The sequence below is a fragment of the Rattus rattus genome, chromosome 2, assembly GCF_011064425.1.
Source record: "Rattus rattus isolate New Zealand chromosome 2, Rrattus_CSIRO_v1, whole genome shotgun sequence".
Lineage (NCBI taxonomy): Eukaryota > Metazoa > Chordata > Mammalia > Rodentia > Muridae > Rattus > Rattus rattus.
This window is the reverse complement of record NC_046155.1, coordinates 119714636-119730073: the sequence shown is the minus strand read 5'-3', so window position 1 is coordinate 119730073 and position 15438 is coordinate 119714636. Positions and strand designations below refer to the sequence as shown.

General features: G+C 40.9%; 1 protein-coding gene across 1 annotated transcript in view; it reads right to left on the bottom strand.

Moving 5' to 3' along the window:
- Blm (BLM RecQ like helicase) overlaps positions 1–15438 on the bottom strand; it is an 86947-nt gene that overhangs the window by 63442 nt on the left and 8067 nt on the right. Inside the window, exon 2 of the mRNA XM_032893338.1 lies at positions 1007–1108. Within this exon, the coding sequence (XP_032749229.1) occupies positions 1007–1104 (98 nt within the window). The 5' untranslated portion in view covers positions 1105–1108. The remainder of the gene's footprint in view (positions 1–1006; positions 1109–15438) is intronic.

Genomic DNA, 15438 nt, shown 5'->3' with positions numbered 1-15438 from the left:
ATAATCCCAGTCCCCGATGGATCCATTTCCATTTTAACAAACTCATTTTCCTATAAAACATTTCAAGTGCAAGTTAACTGCATTACAAATGAGCACAGAACCCACCCCGCTCTGTGGTTTTGAAAATTTCCCAGGTAATTTAAATACATTTGGTTGCTCTGATCCTTCCCATTCAGAGGCTAATTACTGGGCATTGAGAGTTCCCAGGCCAGTCCCACACTTAACAGTCCCTTCAGAAGGAGAAAACAGAATGTGGAGGGAGAGAGAGAGAGAGAGAGAAGAGAGAGAGAGAGAGAGAGAGAGAGAGCTCTGACTCAGGTGGAATTTGCTACTGTGACAAAAAAATCTGAGGGGAGAAAGAAATTTTACAAAGCTGCTGAGACCTGAAGTACACATGAGGCTGCCTGTGTGTAGACATTAGTGACTAAAGGTCCACAGTGACATTAAAGTAACTTTAAAGCCACATACCTGGACCAGTGCCTGCGACCTGGTAAGGGCACGACCTAAGTGCGATTTATTATCAGGCACCTTAGGGACCGGGGGTAACCTTAGGACCTGGGGGCATACCCTGCAGAAGACACAGAACCAGCGAGTAGCCGTTCCCTATACAGAGGATATGAGATTACCCGAAAGTATAACATCTGCCCCAATTTACAGGAAAAGTCATTACTTCTTCATTCAACGTCACTGAACAAGTAAGTATGTGCTAGGACCCAGGTAAAGCCTAAGCAATCACACCCGGACCTCCTAGCACAGGCTCCACTGCTAAGTGGGAAAACCACCAGGCCCCCCATCCTCTGTAAAGTGAAAGAGCGGAGGAAGCCTGGTGTGGGATGACCTGAGCACGAGCGAGGCTGAGGCTGACAGTGTGAGGCTGGGCAGCCCGGACCGGAGTGAGCTCTAAGTCAGTCGGGGATACAATGGGATCCCATTGAGATCCCACTGAGATCCCAGTAGAAAGACAAGACACCTGAGCTGACGTCTACACGGCAATGAACATACTTACGAAGGTTTTGGTTTTGAAACGCTGAACTGATTTTTAAGTTTTCTGGCCGAGTGACGCTGTAGTTGTTCTTGTAGATTGTTCAGAGGAACAGCAGCCATGATCCTAAAAAGAAAGAGGCAACCATTAATGGAGTTGGGTACTCTGTATCCTTCAGCATACTTACTGAGGAAGTAAAGGGCCTGATTAAACAGCCACTATTTCCTTCCAGATGTGCCCAGAGTAACATGCTTTTGCTGATTTTTTCCTTTTTCTTCCTCTCTCCTCCTCCTCTTCTTATCAACATATTGCTTTAACATTTACATCTGGTGACACTGAAAACACACAATTTTTAACTAAAGATTTACTTGAATAGCAAAATGGCCTGGTTTCCTCTTTTCTTCAACAGACGCTAAAATCAGCACAATAGACAACAGAAGTGATACAGATGATAGAAGGGCTTGTAGAACAATGGAACCTGGCCTAGGCGTAGAGGACACATGGGAAGTAAGAGGGGAGGAATGATCAAAGCAAACTGGGAACCCGGGGGACACCCAGTAAGTGAATTCTCTGTGCAAAAGCTGACCAGCAAGAGCGTGCTACAATCACCCTGTCCCAGCCTCTGACACTCTGCCACACACGTTGACATCCTTTGTGTAACAAGTTGTTACACCGCTTAGCTTTCACCCAGATAAAGCACAGCTCAAGCCACCTCGAAATCACTAAGCTAAAGAAAGACAGCTGTGATCTATGAACAGTTTTGAAAAAGTTATCTCAGATGAATTATAAACCCTCTTTCCCACTCAATTTTGATTTAAAATATAATTTACTATTAGTGTGTATGTGTGCATGTGTGTGCATGGTGGAGGAGCACACCTGTCACTGTCACTCACAGATGTGGACATCAGAGGGCAACAGCTTCTTCCCTTCCATTTTTATGCGGTTCCAGGGATGAATCCTAAACCACTAAACCACTTTACAAGCCCCTCTGTTTTTTTCCTGATACAAGGTGTGGTGGTTTGACTAAGAATGACTCCCATAGGCTCACATAGATATGAGGGAGGGGACTCTTTGATAGAATTAGGATTGGGGATGTGGCCTTGTTAGAGGAAGTGGGTTACTGGAGATAGGGTTTGAGGTTTCAAAAGTCCATGCCAAGCCCAGTCTCTCTTCCTGCGGCCTGAGAGCTGGATGTGGAACTCTTAGTTCCCTCTCCAGCACCATGTCTGCCAGTGTGCTGCTCTGCTCCCTATTATAATGAAAATGGACACGGCTCTGAGACAGCACTGCAAGCTTCCACATGAGAGCTGCTGTGGGCATGGTGCTTCTTCACAGCAGCAGAAGAATGAGTAAGAGGAGTTAGTGGTTATACCGTGCTAGGTGTAATTAGAACTTGGTTAAATATATAATGAACTTTGTGACTGTATGTGGGAGAGTTATACCACGTTAGGTGTAATTATGACCTGGTTGTTGTTTCCATTTGGAAATTAAGCATGACATAAGGAGATATGGCAAGGGATGGACTTGGGATGGCCATTCTTGGTTATCAAGTTAACTACATCTGGAGTTAACTAACACCCAAATGGCTGGGTACACCTGTGAGGAATTCTTTTCTTAATTAAGTAATTTGAAATGAAATGGGAAAAGCCACTTTTAACCTGGATCTTTGAGGTTGGAAGATATACCTTGAATCTGAACTAAACCTTCTGCTGGCAGCCTATATAAAGGACATGGAAGACGGAAGCTTGCTCTTTACTTGCTTGCTCTCACTGGCTAGTCCATTCCTTTACTGGCCTTAGAAATTATCAGAACATCTTCAGGATTCCAGTATGTACTAAAAAGATCAAGTGAGATAGCCAGCCAGCAAGCGCAAGGCCCTGGGTTCAGACCCAGCCCCGGGAAAAAAAAAAAAAAAAAAAAAAAAAAAAAGAGATAGCCAGCCAGAAGAACTACTGGGTTCCTGGACCTTCTGTTGGTAGACAGCCATTGTTGGATTAGCTGAACCACAGCTAGTAAGTCATTCTAATAAGTCACCTTACATAACACACACACACACACACACACACACACACACACACACACACACACACACACGCACGCACGCACATGCACGCACGCATGCATGGATTAGTTCTCTGAATCCGTTCCTCAAGAGAACCCTGACTAATATACAAGGTCTTATTATATAACCTCGGCTGACCCCAAACTCATGAATTTCCTGTGTCCAGTGCTGGAATTACAGGCAAATGTTCATACCCAGTTTATCATTCTATTTTTATAATACACCTTTGTTTTATACCATATACATATTTGGAGGAAGGATTAATAATATTAGATAGGTCACACTACATTGTTCTAGAAGTCCGTTTCTGAAAATGGTGATATTTAAATTGGGTCATAATTTTTTTAATTCAGTAACTGGAATTGTCTTATTAGCTTCAAAATAACAAATCAGGTCTGTGGAGATAGCTCAGTGGGTAAACCCAATGTGAAGACCTGAGATTGAAACTAAAATACATGCACAGTGCATATCTGTAATCTTGGTGCTTCTATAGTAAGCAAAGATAGGAATCTCTGAAAGCTTGAGAGCCAGCTAGCCTAGGACAGAGTGGACCACAATGAAGAGACTGTCTCGAACAGGGTAGAATGCAAAGGCTCACATCTGTCACACGTGCAGTGTGGTAATCTCTCTCTCTCTCTCTCTCTCTCTCTCTCTCTCTCTCTCTCACACACACACACACACACACACACACACACACACACACACACACACCATGGGGGATTCTAAACAATGAATTATTCTTTACCTCTAAGAGTGTTTTTTGTTTTTCTTTTTGGGGAGGGGTGTCCTTTTTCAAATAAATAAAATAATTTTTAGACCTACCAAAATTAGGACTGCCTTCTCTTTCTAGGTCAAATGTTCCTTTCATTCTTTTTGTTGTAACAAGACAGCTATTTCAGAATATCAAGAGGTGGACTGCCAAAATGACTATTCTAAGACACTCGGTACCACCTAACAGTCAGGTGCACACTCTAGCTTTCTGCTAAAAGTAGAGGTTTCAGTTGTTCCTGAAAACACAGCCAAGCCCTGTGAGCTTACCAGGTGACTTTCCCTGCAGCAAAAGTAGTACGCCTCCCACATGAACATACAGCTCACCTGCGACCCGAGAAACAAGGGCCCTCTATGAAACCAAACACTAAGCAAACCATTCCTGGACAGAGGCAGAGACTTTAGACAGGACTCATTAACATTATATGTTCTTTTAAAATATGTATGTAGTATATATATGCAGATTCATACAGACACAAACATAGTTTATCTTCTGGAAAAAGTGATGTGAGGGTTAATTATCAACTTGACAAAACCTAGTATCAGTTGGGAAATGAGCCTGCAGGCATGTCTGTGAGAAAACATTGGTCACATGAATTGAAATGGGGAGATACGTCTTAACTATGTGTGGGACATTCCCGGGTTGGGATCTAGGGTGGAGAGAGGGAGCTGGGAAGTTGCATACACTCATCCTTCCGCTTTCTGATTGTGGCTGCCTTGATCTCCCTGAAATGACAGACTATACACCCTTTCTCTCCGAAGGTACTTTTGTCAAGGAATTTTAGCATAGCAACAGCAAAAGAAACTAGGACATGACTCGCAACATTCTGTAACTTAAAGTAGCAAAACAGCTGTCCAATGTATTCCTGAATTAGTTATGCTTATCAGAGTCTTAGCCCATTTTTTCCAAGACTCTTCTCATTTACTTTTTTTTATATCTACAGTAAAAATGTAGTCAAGTAATTCTCAGCCTTTTACAAATAGGTTATGTTTCAATAATGTGTTACAGGCAAACTTAACAAAACAACTGATAGGAAATACAAATAGAATCTACATGTCACATCAAAGGAAAATTCAGGAATTAAAAAGTTATAAAAATATGCTAAAATACCCAAACTATATTTAATCTATATGACATCTATAAGAACAAGAAAATGCAGAAAACTAAAAGTAGACATATAAACAAAGCTAGGGATGTTGTACACCTGCATAATCCTTGAGACAGGAGGGTTACCAAAAAGTTCCTGATTGAAAGGTCCACCTGGATTACAGTGAGGGTGTCTTCACCAATAAACAACACAACCAGGCCTACCTAGGTGACTCTTTCCAGAGAAGCCCACATCTATCCTTGAGTGTATAAAACAACTCTGCTAGTTTTCCTCTCTTTCAATGTCTATACTCAAATCTGTATCAAAAACTTTTCATAAAACCCACCTTTGCTTTTGTAAAACAAAAGCCTGCTTGTTTCATATGGTTGTTATGCAAAAAGTATACATTAAAATTTAAGGTAACTGTTATGTGTAGCAACTTCCTTCAAAAACCTGTCCATCTTGGAGGGAATCTTGTTTTTTAAGACATTGGATGTAAAAGGGGAGGTGAAATAAGAGGCTATTCTAAGTGGAAGTAGAACATCCTATCCTAAAAGGATGATTGTTAAACTCAGGAAGTAAACATAAATACTCAATGACTTCAGGAAGTTCCTGAAACTGACCAGTCAGTAGGTCTCTTCTGTAAGCACACACACTCACTCAGATGCACACATGCAGCTGAGACAGTCTCATTCAGACCAACTAAGCAGCCTGAAAGGATCACTTTTGAACCTGTTGAAATGTTCTATGTACTTCAAATTTCCAGCTTTCATGAGATGTCACCCCTATTGGTATCAGTGTCCTGTAAGTAACCTCTCCCCCATATTCCTGTAAATAACCCCAATACAGTTTACTGATTCACCAAGTGGAAATCATGTGGTATATCAATATTTTGGCCTACTGTCAGTTTTGTCTGAGGAGAATGGACATTTGCTCACATCTAGCCAGGAATAGTGTTACACAAGTGCCAAAAAAAGGAGTACAAACAATAAACGACATTAAGTGTTCAATAAAATTACCCTTCATAAATAGCTCTTAATTAGAGTACTTATAGTTGCAATTTAACGTTCACTTCATACTTATTTGTCTTGTTGTTTTCTCACTTAATTGTAAACAGAGACAAATAAGAGTTATTACTAGTTTTCTAACCATTAGAATCTCTGTTTATGGCTCAGCCAATTATGTCTGCTTGTTTTGTCTTGTCTGTGTGTCTATCTACCTTCTGTCTGTCTGTCTGTCTGCCTGCCTGCCTGTCTGTCTGTCTGTCTGTCTGCCTGCCTGCCTGCCTGCCTATCTATCTGCCTGCCTGCCTGCCTGCCACCTACTTACTATCTACCTACTTATGAGCAGAGTCTGTCTGTCTGTCTGTCTGCCTGCCTACCTGCCTATCTAATCTGTCTATCTATGGGCAGGATCTACCTACCTACCTACCTACCTACCTACCTACCTACCTACCCACTTGCCTACCAACACCTACAGGCAAGGTCTCACCACGTAGTCCTGACGAACCTACAGCTTACTATGCAGGCCAGGTTGAACTGAACTCACAGATCTACCTACTTCTTCCTCCAAAGTACTAGGATTAAAGGGGTGCATCACCATGCTCAGCTCAACCAATATTTATTGAATGGGAATAAGAAATGTTAAAGAATAAAAAAAAGATGTCTGAAGATTAAAATTGTGATCAACTATGACTTATCCCAGAAGTGCAAAGCTAGAACAAATTAAGTTCTAATTAACTACTAATTTATCATCCAAACAGTTTAATTAATTAAAAACAAATATAAGCAGATAAGTAAAATAAGACTTTTGTATGTATCAAGATGCAGCATTTATGCAATGAAAAGCAAAAATTATGACTATGTGCTCAATGGCTTTACTTACATGCACACCGAACAACACTCAGACCAAGGGGTACAACATTCCCAATACACAGGTTTCCTGTGCCCTTTCTCAGTTGGATCTGTTTTGTTATTTTTATTCTGGCTTGTTTCTTTTTATTAGGTTTTTAAAATGTCATGTTTTGTCTACATATAAGTTTGTATTCAGTTGCATGACTAGTGCCCACAGAGGGCAGAGAGGATGTTGGAGCTCTTGGAAATGGAGCTACAGATGGCTGTTAGCCACCATTTGAGCTTGAGCAGTGGGAATTTAAGCTAAGTTCTCTGTAAGAGCAGTCAGTGCCCTTAACCACTGAGCCATCTCTCAGCCTACTGTTTTTTTTGGGTTTTTTTTTTTTTTGACAGGATCTCACTATGTAGGTCAGGCTGGCTTGAAACTCCCAGTAGTTCTGACTCTAGCTCCTGAGGGCAGGGATTATAGAAGTAACCATTACACTAAGCTCCTTGAACTTTCTTGGTTCACATGTTGTTACCAATACCTTTTTTAAAAAGATGTGATAAACTCAAACCATTATTCTGTTTTATTTCAAATTACGTGTGTGTGTGTGTGTGTGTGTGTGTGTGTGTGTCTGTCTGTCTGTCTGTCTGTCTGTCAGTCAGTCAGTCAATGCAAGATACCCATGGATGCCAGAGTCTTTGGATTCCTCTGGAACTAGAGTTACAGGCAGTTGTGAACAGCCCCACATGGGTGCTGGGAACAAAACCAATGTACTCTGTAAGAACACTGTATCCTCTCAACCTCCTGAGCCACTTCTACAGAGTTAAATCTGCAGAGTTAACTCAGCAGTTACAAGCATTTGCTATTGCAGAGGACTAAGTTTGGGTTTCAATACCAATAAGCTAGTTCCTATCACTCTGAGTCCAGGGGATCCAACAGCTTCTTCTGGCTTCTACAGGCATCAGGAACACACATGGTGCACAGACATACATGCAGGCAAACTTTCACACATATAAAACTAAATAAATCTTAAAAAAGAAACAAAACCCCCAGGGTTGGGGATTTAGCTCAGGGGTAGGGCGCTTGCCTAGCAAGAACAAGGCCCTGGGTTCGATCCCCAGTCCCGGAAAAAAAAAAAAAAAAAAAGAAAGAAAAGAAACAAAACCACCAAACCAGAAGTTATAGCGTCATACTTTACACTAGCAGTAAATCTATTAAAAATAAAGGCAAAAATCAAGACTGTTCTCTCATTTCCATTCTCACACTGGCCACTCTTGTCATGGCAAAAGGAAATAACAGAAGAGATAAGATTAGCCTTATATGGAGACAACTTGATTATACACTAACACAATTCAAGAAAAATCAGTCATAACAACAGGTAATTAAAACTTCAGAAAAATAAAGACAATATAAATTCTCAAAAGTCAAATGCATTATCATATAGCAGTAATAACTAACTAGAAAACAGTTTTAAAAAGACATTTAGTTGTACTAATAGTAAAGAGTATTAAACAACTAGCAATTAACCTAACAAAAGACATATATAAATGATAAGAAAATGACCAAATACTATTGGGAAAAATAAAGACTTAGGGAAACATTTCATGCTCCTAAAAGAAAGATCTAGAAATAAAGACAAGAGTTTTCCTTGTAAATTAGTATGAGTTAACAAAATTCTAATTAAAATACTACAAGAATATTTTACAAAACTTGACCAAAACAAAAAAAGAAGAAGCAACAGCAGCCAAGTCCTGCTTCCCAAGAATATACAGGAAAAGTAAAGTTGCCTGTTTTCGAAGGATTAAGTAAAGGCAACACTGAAATACAAACCCAAGCAACTCTCACTACCTACGGGATTAAAACTCTAGGGTGTGACTTCAAAAGCATAACACCAAGGCACTGGGCAAGCACAAAGCCCAGTAGGGAAGAATGCAGCTTTTTTCTAGTCTTGAACAACTTAAAAGACCAGGCATAGCAAAGGCCACACACATGCAAACAAGGCATGGGAAATAAGAACTAGTAAACAGAGACCAAGAGTCAACATTTCAGATCTGAGTATAAGACTACCAGACATCCTATTCTGACAGAAATAAAAGGCATGTTTGGCAGTATCTGCAAGACACAAAAAATGGAAACTGGACAATAAGCCAAGAGTAAGCAGCATGATGCATATCTATAATTCAGGAGGAGCCTGAAATTGGAAGGTTGAGAGTTCAAGTCCAGTCTGGGTTATAGCAAAACCTTGTCTCAACAAATTAAAAAAAAAACAAAAAAACAAAAAAAAAAACTTGGTATCATCAATAAGGAGAACCTGTACTTGCTTTGACAACCAAAAATAATTAAAATCAAGGATACTAACCAGGTATTGTGGTACATGTCTATAATCCTAGTACTTCAAGTTCATGCAAATTCAAGGCCAGCCTCAGCTACAGAGCAAATACAAGCACACTCAGAGCTACATAGCGATATACCCCCAATCAGACAGTCTAGGAGTTGGGAGGATGACAGGACTTAGGGTTAATGGCAAGGGGCCATTGGGGTTTCTTTGGGCTTATGAAAATGAGCTAATCTTGATTATGGTGATAAAGGCATGCTTCTGTGCATACTAAAAGCCAATGAGCTATACACGTTAAACTGATTTTATGTGAAATGTTATTTTAATAACAGATAATAAAATAGAGCTGTTATTGCTCCTGCTGGAGAGAGGTGGTTCACAACTTGAACCCCAGCACTTGGGAGGCAGAGGCAGGCTGAGCTCCAAGTTGGCTACACAGAGAAACCCTGCCTAAAAAACAAACAAAGGGTGCCCCCATACATGTACATGATTGTGATTGTGATTGTGTGTGTGTGTGTGTGTGTCTCAAAACCAATCTCTCATAGACATCAAGGGATAAACTATTTTGACATGCAAATTATTTGACATTTGGCCAATAGGATCAGTACTGCTTCAAGTTGTCTTTCTAAAGTTGTTTATTGCACGAAATTATACGAGACACAGGATTTACTATCACTATCATTACAGAATGTTCTGTGGGGCAGGCAAGACAGGTCAACAGGTAAAAGCACTTGCTGATCCAGCCTGGTAACTGGAACTAAACCCCTGAAACCTAAGGCAGGAGGAAGCCAACTTCCAACAGGGGTTCTCTGACCTTCACACGTGCACCATGAACCAAAAATAAACAGATGCAATGTTTAGTGCTCAGAGAGTGGCATCATCGTTGTGCCATCAAATGCAGAAAGTTTTTAATTTTATAACACAAGCAATTATCCAATAATTAACACTACCTTCTGAATTCTCCTTCCTTTTAGATACCATCAACTACTGTTACAGTCTGACTTCTAGGTTCTTCATTTAAGGAGAATCTTTGCAGCTGTTATTTTACTGAACATAACATCTTAAAGGTTCACTCAAGTAGCATAAGAAAGAATTCCTTTCTCTTTTAAAGCTGAGCAATGTTCTATAATATGTATATACTACATTTTGCTTATGTTTATCTCTTTTTTTTTTTGGTTCTTTTTTTTCGGAGCTGGGGACCGAACCCAGGGCCTTGCGCTTCCTAGGTAAGCGCTCTACCACTGAGCTAAATCCCCAGCCCCATGTTTATCTCTTGATGGGCAATTTGGATTGCTTCCACTTTTTGGCTACTGTATTAGAATTCTCTAGAGGAACAGAATTTATAAAATGAATATATATATATATATATGTATGTATGTATGTATATATGGGGGTTTATGTAATAACATATATCTGTAACATATGTGCATATGCATTATATGTAATGCTTATACATTACATACATGTACACACATATATGCATACATTATATGTAGTACTAATGTAATGATATATCTGTGTGTGTGTGTGCGCGTGCGCGTGTGTGTGTATGGGATGTATGTAATGGTCTACATGTATATATAAAAGGGATTTATGTAATGGTTTACAGGCTGTGGTCCAGTCCAGCTAATCCAACAATGGCTCTTACCAACCAACAGGAGATCCAAACATCCAGTCGTTGTCCAGCCCACCAGACCTGAAGAAATAAGCTCTAATGCCAGTGAGGGGATGGACTTGCCAGTGAGACCAAGCAGGTAAAGAGCAAAAGCTTCCTTAGTCCACGTCCTTATAGGCTGCTAGCAAACAGTTTGGTCCCAATTTAAATTGTATCTTCCCATCTCAAAAATCCAGATCAAAAGTGGATCTTCCTACTGCAAATGATCAAGAAAAAATGTTCTGGGTCGGGCATAGTGGCACACATCTCTAATCACACCACTCAGGAGGCAAAGGCTAGTAGATCTCTGAGTTTGAGGCCAGCCTGGTCTATAAAGCCAGTTAACACTGACTAGGCCAGAGCCCTTAGGATCTCAGGAAACACTGTTACAGACTTGCTCAGAGTGTACTTTACTAGTATCCAAGGCTCCCTCCAATCCAATGTAACTAACAAGTAAATTAACCCTCACAGGGCTAAAGAGATGGCTCAGCTGTTAAGAGCATGTATTGCTCTACAGAGGACCTGACTTTGGTTACTAGGACCCAAGTGGTGGCTCACAACCATTTATAACAGGAGTTCAAGGATTCTGATACCTCGTTAGGCACCAGGCACACGTACATGGTGCACATACATATAGTCAGACAAAACAATCATACACAGAAAATAAATACATTTAATAGGTTTTTAAAATAAATTAACTGTTACACTGGAAGTCTTGATTTCAACCATCTTGGATACATCCCAGAAATGGATTTATTGGAGCACATGGCAATTCTCTTTTTATCATTTGAGCAGCTATCATACTGTCACACTACTGTCCTCTGGAATGCTGTTTTCACTCTGCTACCTATAATTAACAAGGCTTCCAAATTTTCAGCATCCTTAGCAACACTTGCTGCTTTTTAGCTTTTCCTTCCTACTTCCCCTCCTCCTCCTCCCCTCCCTCCTGTAAAACGATAGCCACTCTGATGGATATGAGGTTATCTCACCTGGTTTTTATTTGCATTTCTCTAACAATTTACCAAAATGAGCACTCTCTTCATGTGTTTACTGACCACTGTGCATCCTCTCTGGAATTCTCTATTCAAATCCTTTGCCCATGCTGTGCTTTGTTTTGATACTAGAAGGAAACCTGGGGCCTTTCAAAGAGTGTAACCGCTAAGTTAAATTCTCAACCCTCCCATGCCCTTTCAAACTGGGTATTTCTAATTTGCTGAGCTATAGTTCTTTATATATTCTATGTTGACCTCTTAACAAAGCTATGATTTGTGGTACGACTTGAAGGTGATTTTAGTGTTAATTTTTTAACTGGATGTGAGATTTATTAGTGAACATGGCTTGGTGTCGGGTGTGGTTTGAATGTTTCGGCCCAGGGGGTGTGGCCTTGTTGGAGGAAGTATGTCACTGTGTGGGGCTTTAAGACCCTTGTCCTGGGGTTGGGGATTTAGCTCAGTGGTAGAGCGCTTGCCTAGGAAGCGCAAGGCCCTGGGTTCGGCCCCCAGCTCAAAAAAAAAGAACCAAAAAAAAAAAAAAAAAACCTTGTCCTATGTGCCTGGAAGTCAGTCTTCTGATTACCTTCAGAACAAGATGCTGAGCTCTCGACTCTTCCTACACCATGCCTGCCTGGGCTCCGCCATGCTCCCACCTTGATGATAATGGACTGAACCTCTGAACCGTAAGCCAGCTCCATTTAAATGTTGTCCTTTTAAGAGTTGCCTTGTCATGGTGTCTGTTCACAGCAGGAAAACCCTAACTAAGACATAAACCCTGGACTCAATACAGTAGAGGCCCTTAGGAGAACAGGGTCTACTACTTGTCCAGGGCACCACTATTGGTGGCATTTTGACTCCAAAGTCACCAAAGATAAGCAACCTCTCAGCTACCATATCTTCAAATTAATCTGCATTAAACTTGTGAAATGTGGATCTTTTGGCAGCCAGGAAACTTGAACTTGGCTCACACAAGTTCTTAATCAAATGTCCTTATTCTGCACCTTTGTTATGATGGACATGAAAACCTGGTCGCTGTGCCCAAGGGCAGCCTGCATACATGTCTGAAGTCTATGTTAGAGACAGAATTAGATCAGACATATTTATATCCACACTGTCTCCGTGGTCCCTTAGGACAACACATACAGGCTGTACACTCTACCAACAAGTGGCAGCAGCCTTGGAGCAATGGTACCCAAGGCTCTCATGAGGAAAGAAACCTGAACTGTAGCCTTCTTCGTATCTAAGAACATTCCTGATTAAGGATTCAATCTAGTTATTAATTCTGTCTGCTCAAATCTTCCATTTCTTCTCCTGATCTAGTAGTTATTCATTTTTGGAACTTATACATTTGATTTACATTATCAAATGAGTAATTTTCTGTTGTGACAGAGTACCTGAAACTGGGAAACTTATAAAAGAAAGGTTGGTTTTAGCTTATAATCATGAGAAGCAGGAAGTCAAAGTCCACCGCTCTAGTGTCTGCAGGCCCTCAGGATAGAAAGGGGCTCATGCAGAAAAGAGAAAATGCAGCAGACACATTCCCATGAGAAAGACCTTCATGAATCATGAGGTCTCTCTTGTCATAATCCTGACACTCCCAGCTAGCTCCCACCTCTCAACTTCCTTTTTAAAGATTTTAAAAGTTTGTCTGCATATGAGTATTTTGTCTGCAAGAAAGTCTGCACCATGTTCATCCTTGGTGCCCCAAGAAAGCAGAAAAGGGCAACAGATTCTCTGGAACTGGAGTTACAGGTTGTTGTGAGTCACCATGTAGGTGCTGAGAACTGAATCCCAGTCCAAGGGGGGAGTCAGAGCTTTCAACCACTGAGCCGTCTCTCCAGCCCCTGTGTGAACTCTTAGGGGACACTCAAATCATATCATAGTTGTCAGCATATAATTGCTCATAGCGCCTTTATAAAACGCATTTTATTCCTTTGTCCCACCTAACCTGCATCTTCCAGTCAAGTATACTACCACTGAGCTATATCCATCTAACCTTTTCACTTTTTATCTTGTGACAGGTGTTATTAAATTATTCAAGCTTATTTGAAACTTACTCTATAGCCCAGGTTGGCCTTGAACCTACAATTTTCCTATATCAACCTCCTGTGTGGCCTAAGTTATAGGTCTGTACTATCAATAAAGAATAACTTCTATAATCAGTTATGATAGTCCCTTAGTTATCTGAATTTCCTTTCTTTCTGTGGGGTTTCAATGAGAATGGGCCCCATAGAATCATATACTTGCACTCTTGGCCCACAGTTGGTAGAACTGTTTGCAAAAAATTAGGAGATGTGACCTTGGAGAGATGTGGCCCTGTTGGAAATGTGTCACTGGTTTTGATATTTCAAAAGCCCTCTTTCCCTCTGCTTCCAACTTGTAGATGAAAGCTCCCGCTACTGCTTCAGTCCACGCCTGCCTGCTTACCTGCTGCCATGCTTCCTGCCATGATGGTCCTGCTCTCTAGCACCCCTGGAACCATGAGCTCCCAAACTAAATGCTTCCTTTAACAAGCTGCCTTGGCTGTGGTGTTTTGTCATGGCAACAGAAACATAACTAAGATACTTTCCTAGCACATCCAGTTAAAAGACTGTCAGTTTCAAAAAAAATCTTTCCAGGAGCCCGTGGGGTTAATTCAGTGGTTAAAGGTACTTGTCACAGAGTCTGATGATCTTAGATTCTTAGAACCAACACGGTAGAGGGAACTACTTCAAGTTGTTCTCTGACCCCCACATCTTTTCAAAAATGGTCTTGTCTACTTCTTAACTGCTTTTTTTCCTATATTTCATTAGTCTCTGATGTGATCTTGATTACCTCCTTCCTTCTGCCAGTTACAGATTAAGGTGCTGGGAGAACAGGTGGATGGCACCAGACCTGGTTTCATGGCTTTGTGTTTTTTGTTTGTTCTACATGAACTTTAGAATCACTGTAGCACCAGAAAGAAAACCTTGCAGCTATCTTAAATGAGGCTACACTAAATGTGTGTGTTAAGTTATGTAAACTCCATGCTCTGTGGGTGTTAGGTTACTCTGTCCTGGGAAAGGTACCTTGCAACTTTTGTAACATTTAGCTGTTTTAAAGATGTCTGCATTTACATTTGAAATCCTTTTGTTTTCAGTATGAGACTATCCCCTTTCCTATATAGTCTTCTTTGTTAGATACCGGGTTTGTGTGTTAAATGTATATAGCTGTCTTACTAAACTCTGTCTTCTGCATTTGCTGCTGTGAAGACAGTCTCACACAGACCAGAACGGCCTCACACTCACCATGTAGCTGAGAATGACTGTAGCCCTGTGTTTGCTATTTTGTGGGTTCTTCTTTTTCCCACCCTTTCAACCCCCTAACACTAGATAAAAGAAAAAAGGATAGAGAACAAAGGAAAGAGACCCCTGGACAATGTCAGAGGTCAGAGAGGGGTGACATTATCATTAGACTACTTCCTGCTGATCAGGGGCAACGAGTTACTTAGGCAAGTTTGAGCTTCACTCTCTGTACAGCTACTTTCTTCTTTGAGGACCACTACCTAATAAACTGCAACTATCCACCAACCACCAGCCCACCCACCTCTCAGTCCCTAACATTCACACCCTCTTAAACGTCCCCAGAATTCCAGACATCGCACAACCAAAGAAAGTATCTGCAGCTGGCAAAGCCACAGAGCACGAGGCAAAGCATGCTCAGCTGCTGTGGACACTCTGAAGCAGCCCCACCTCCCCAC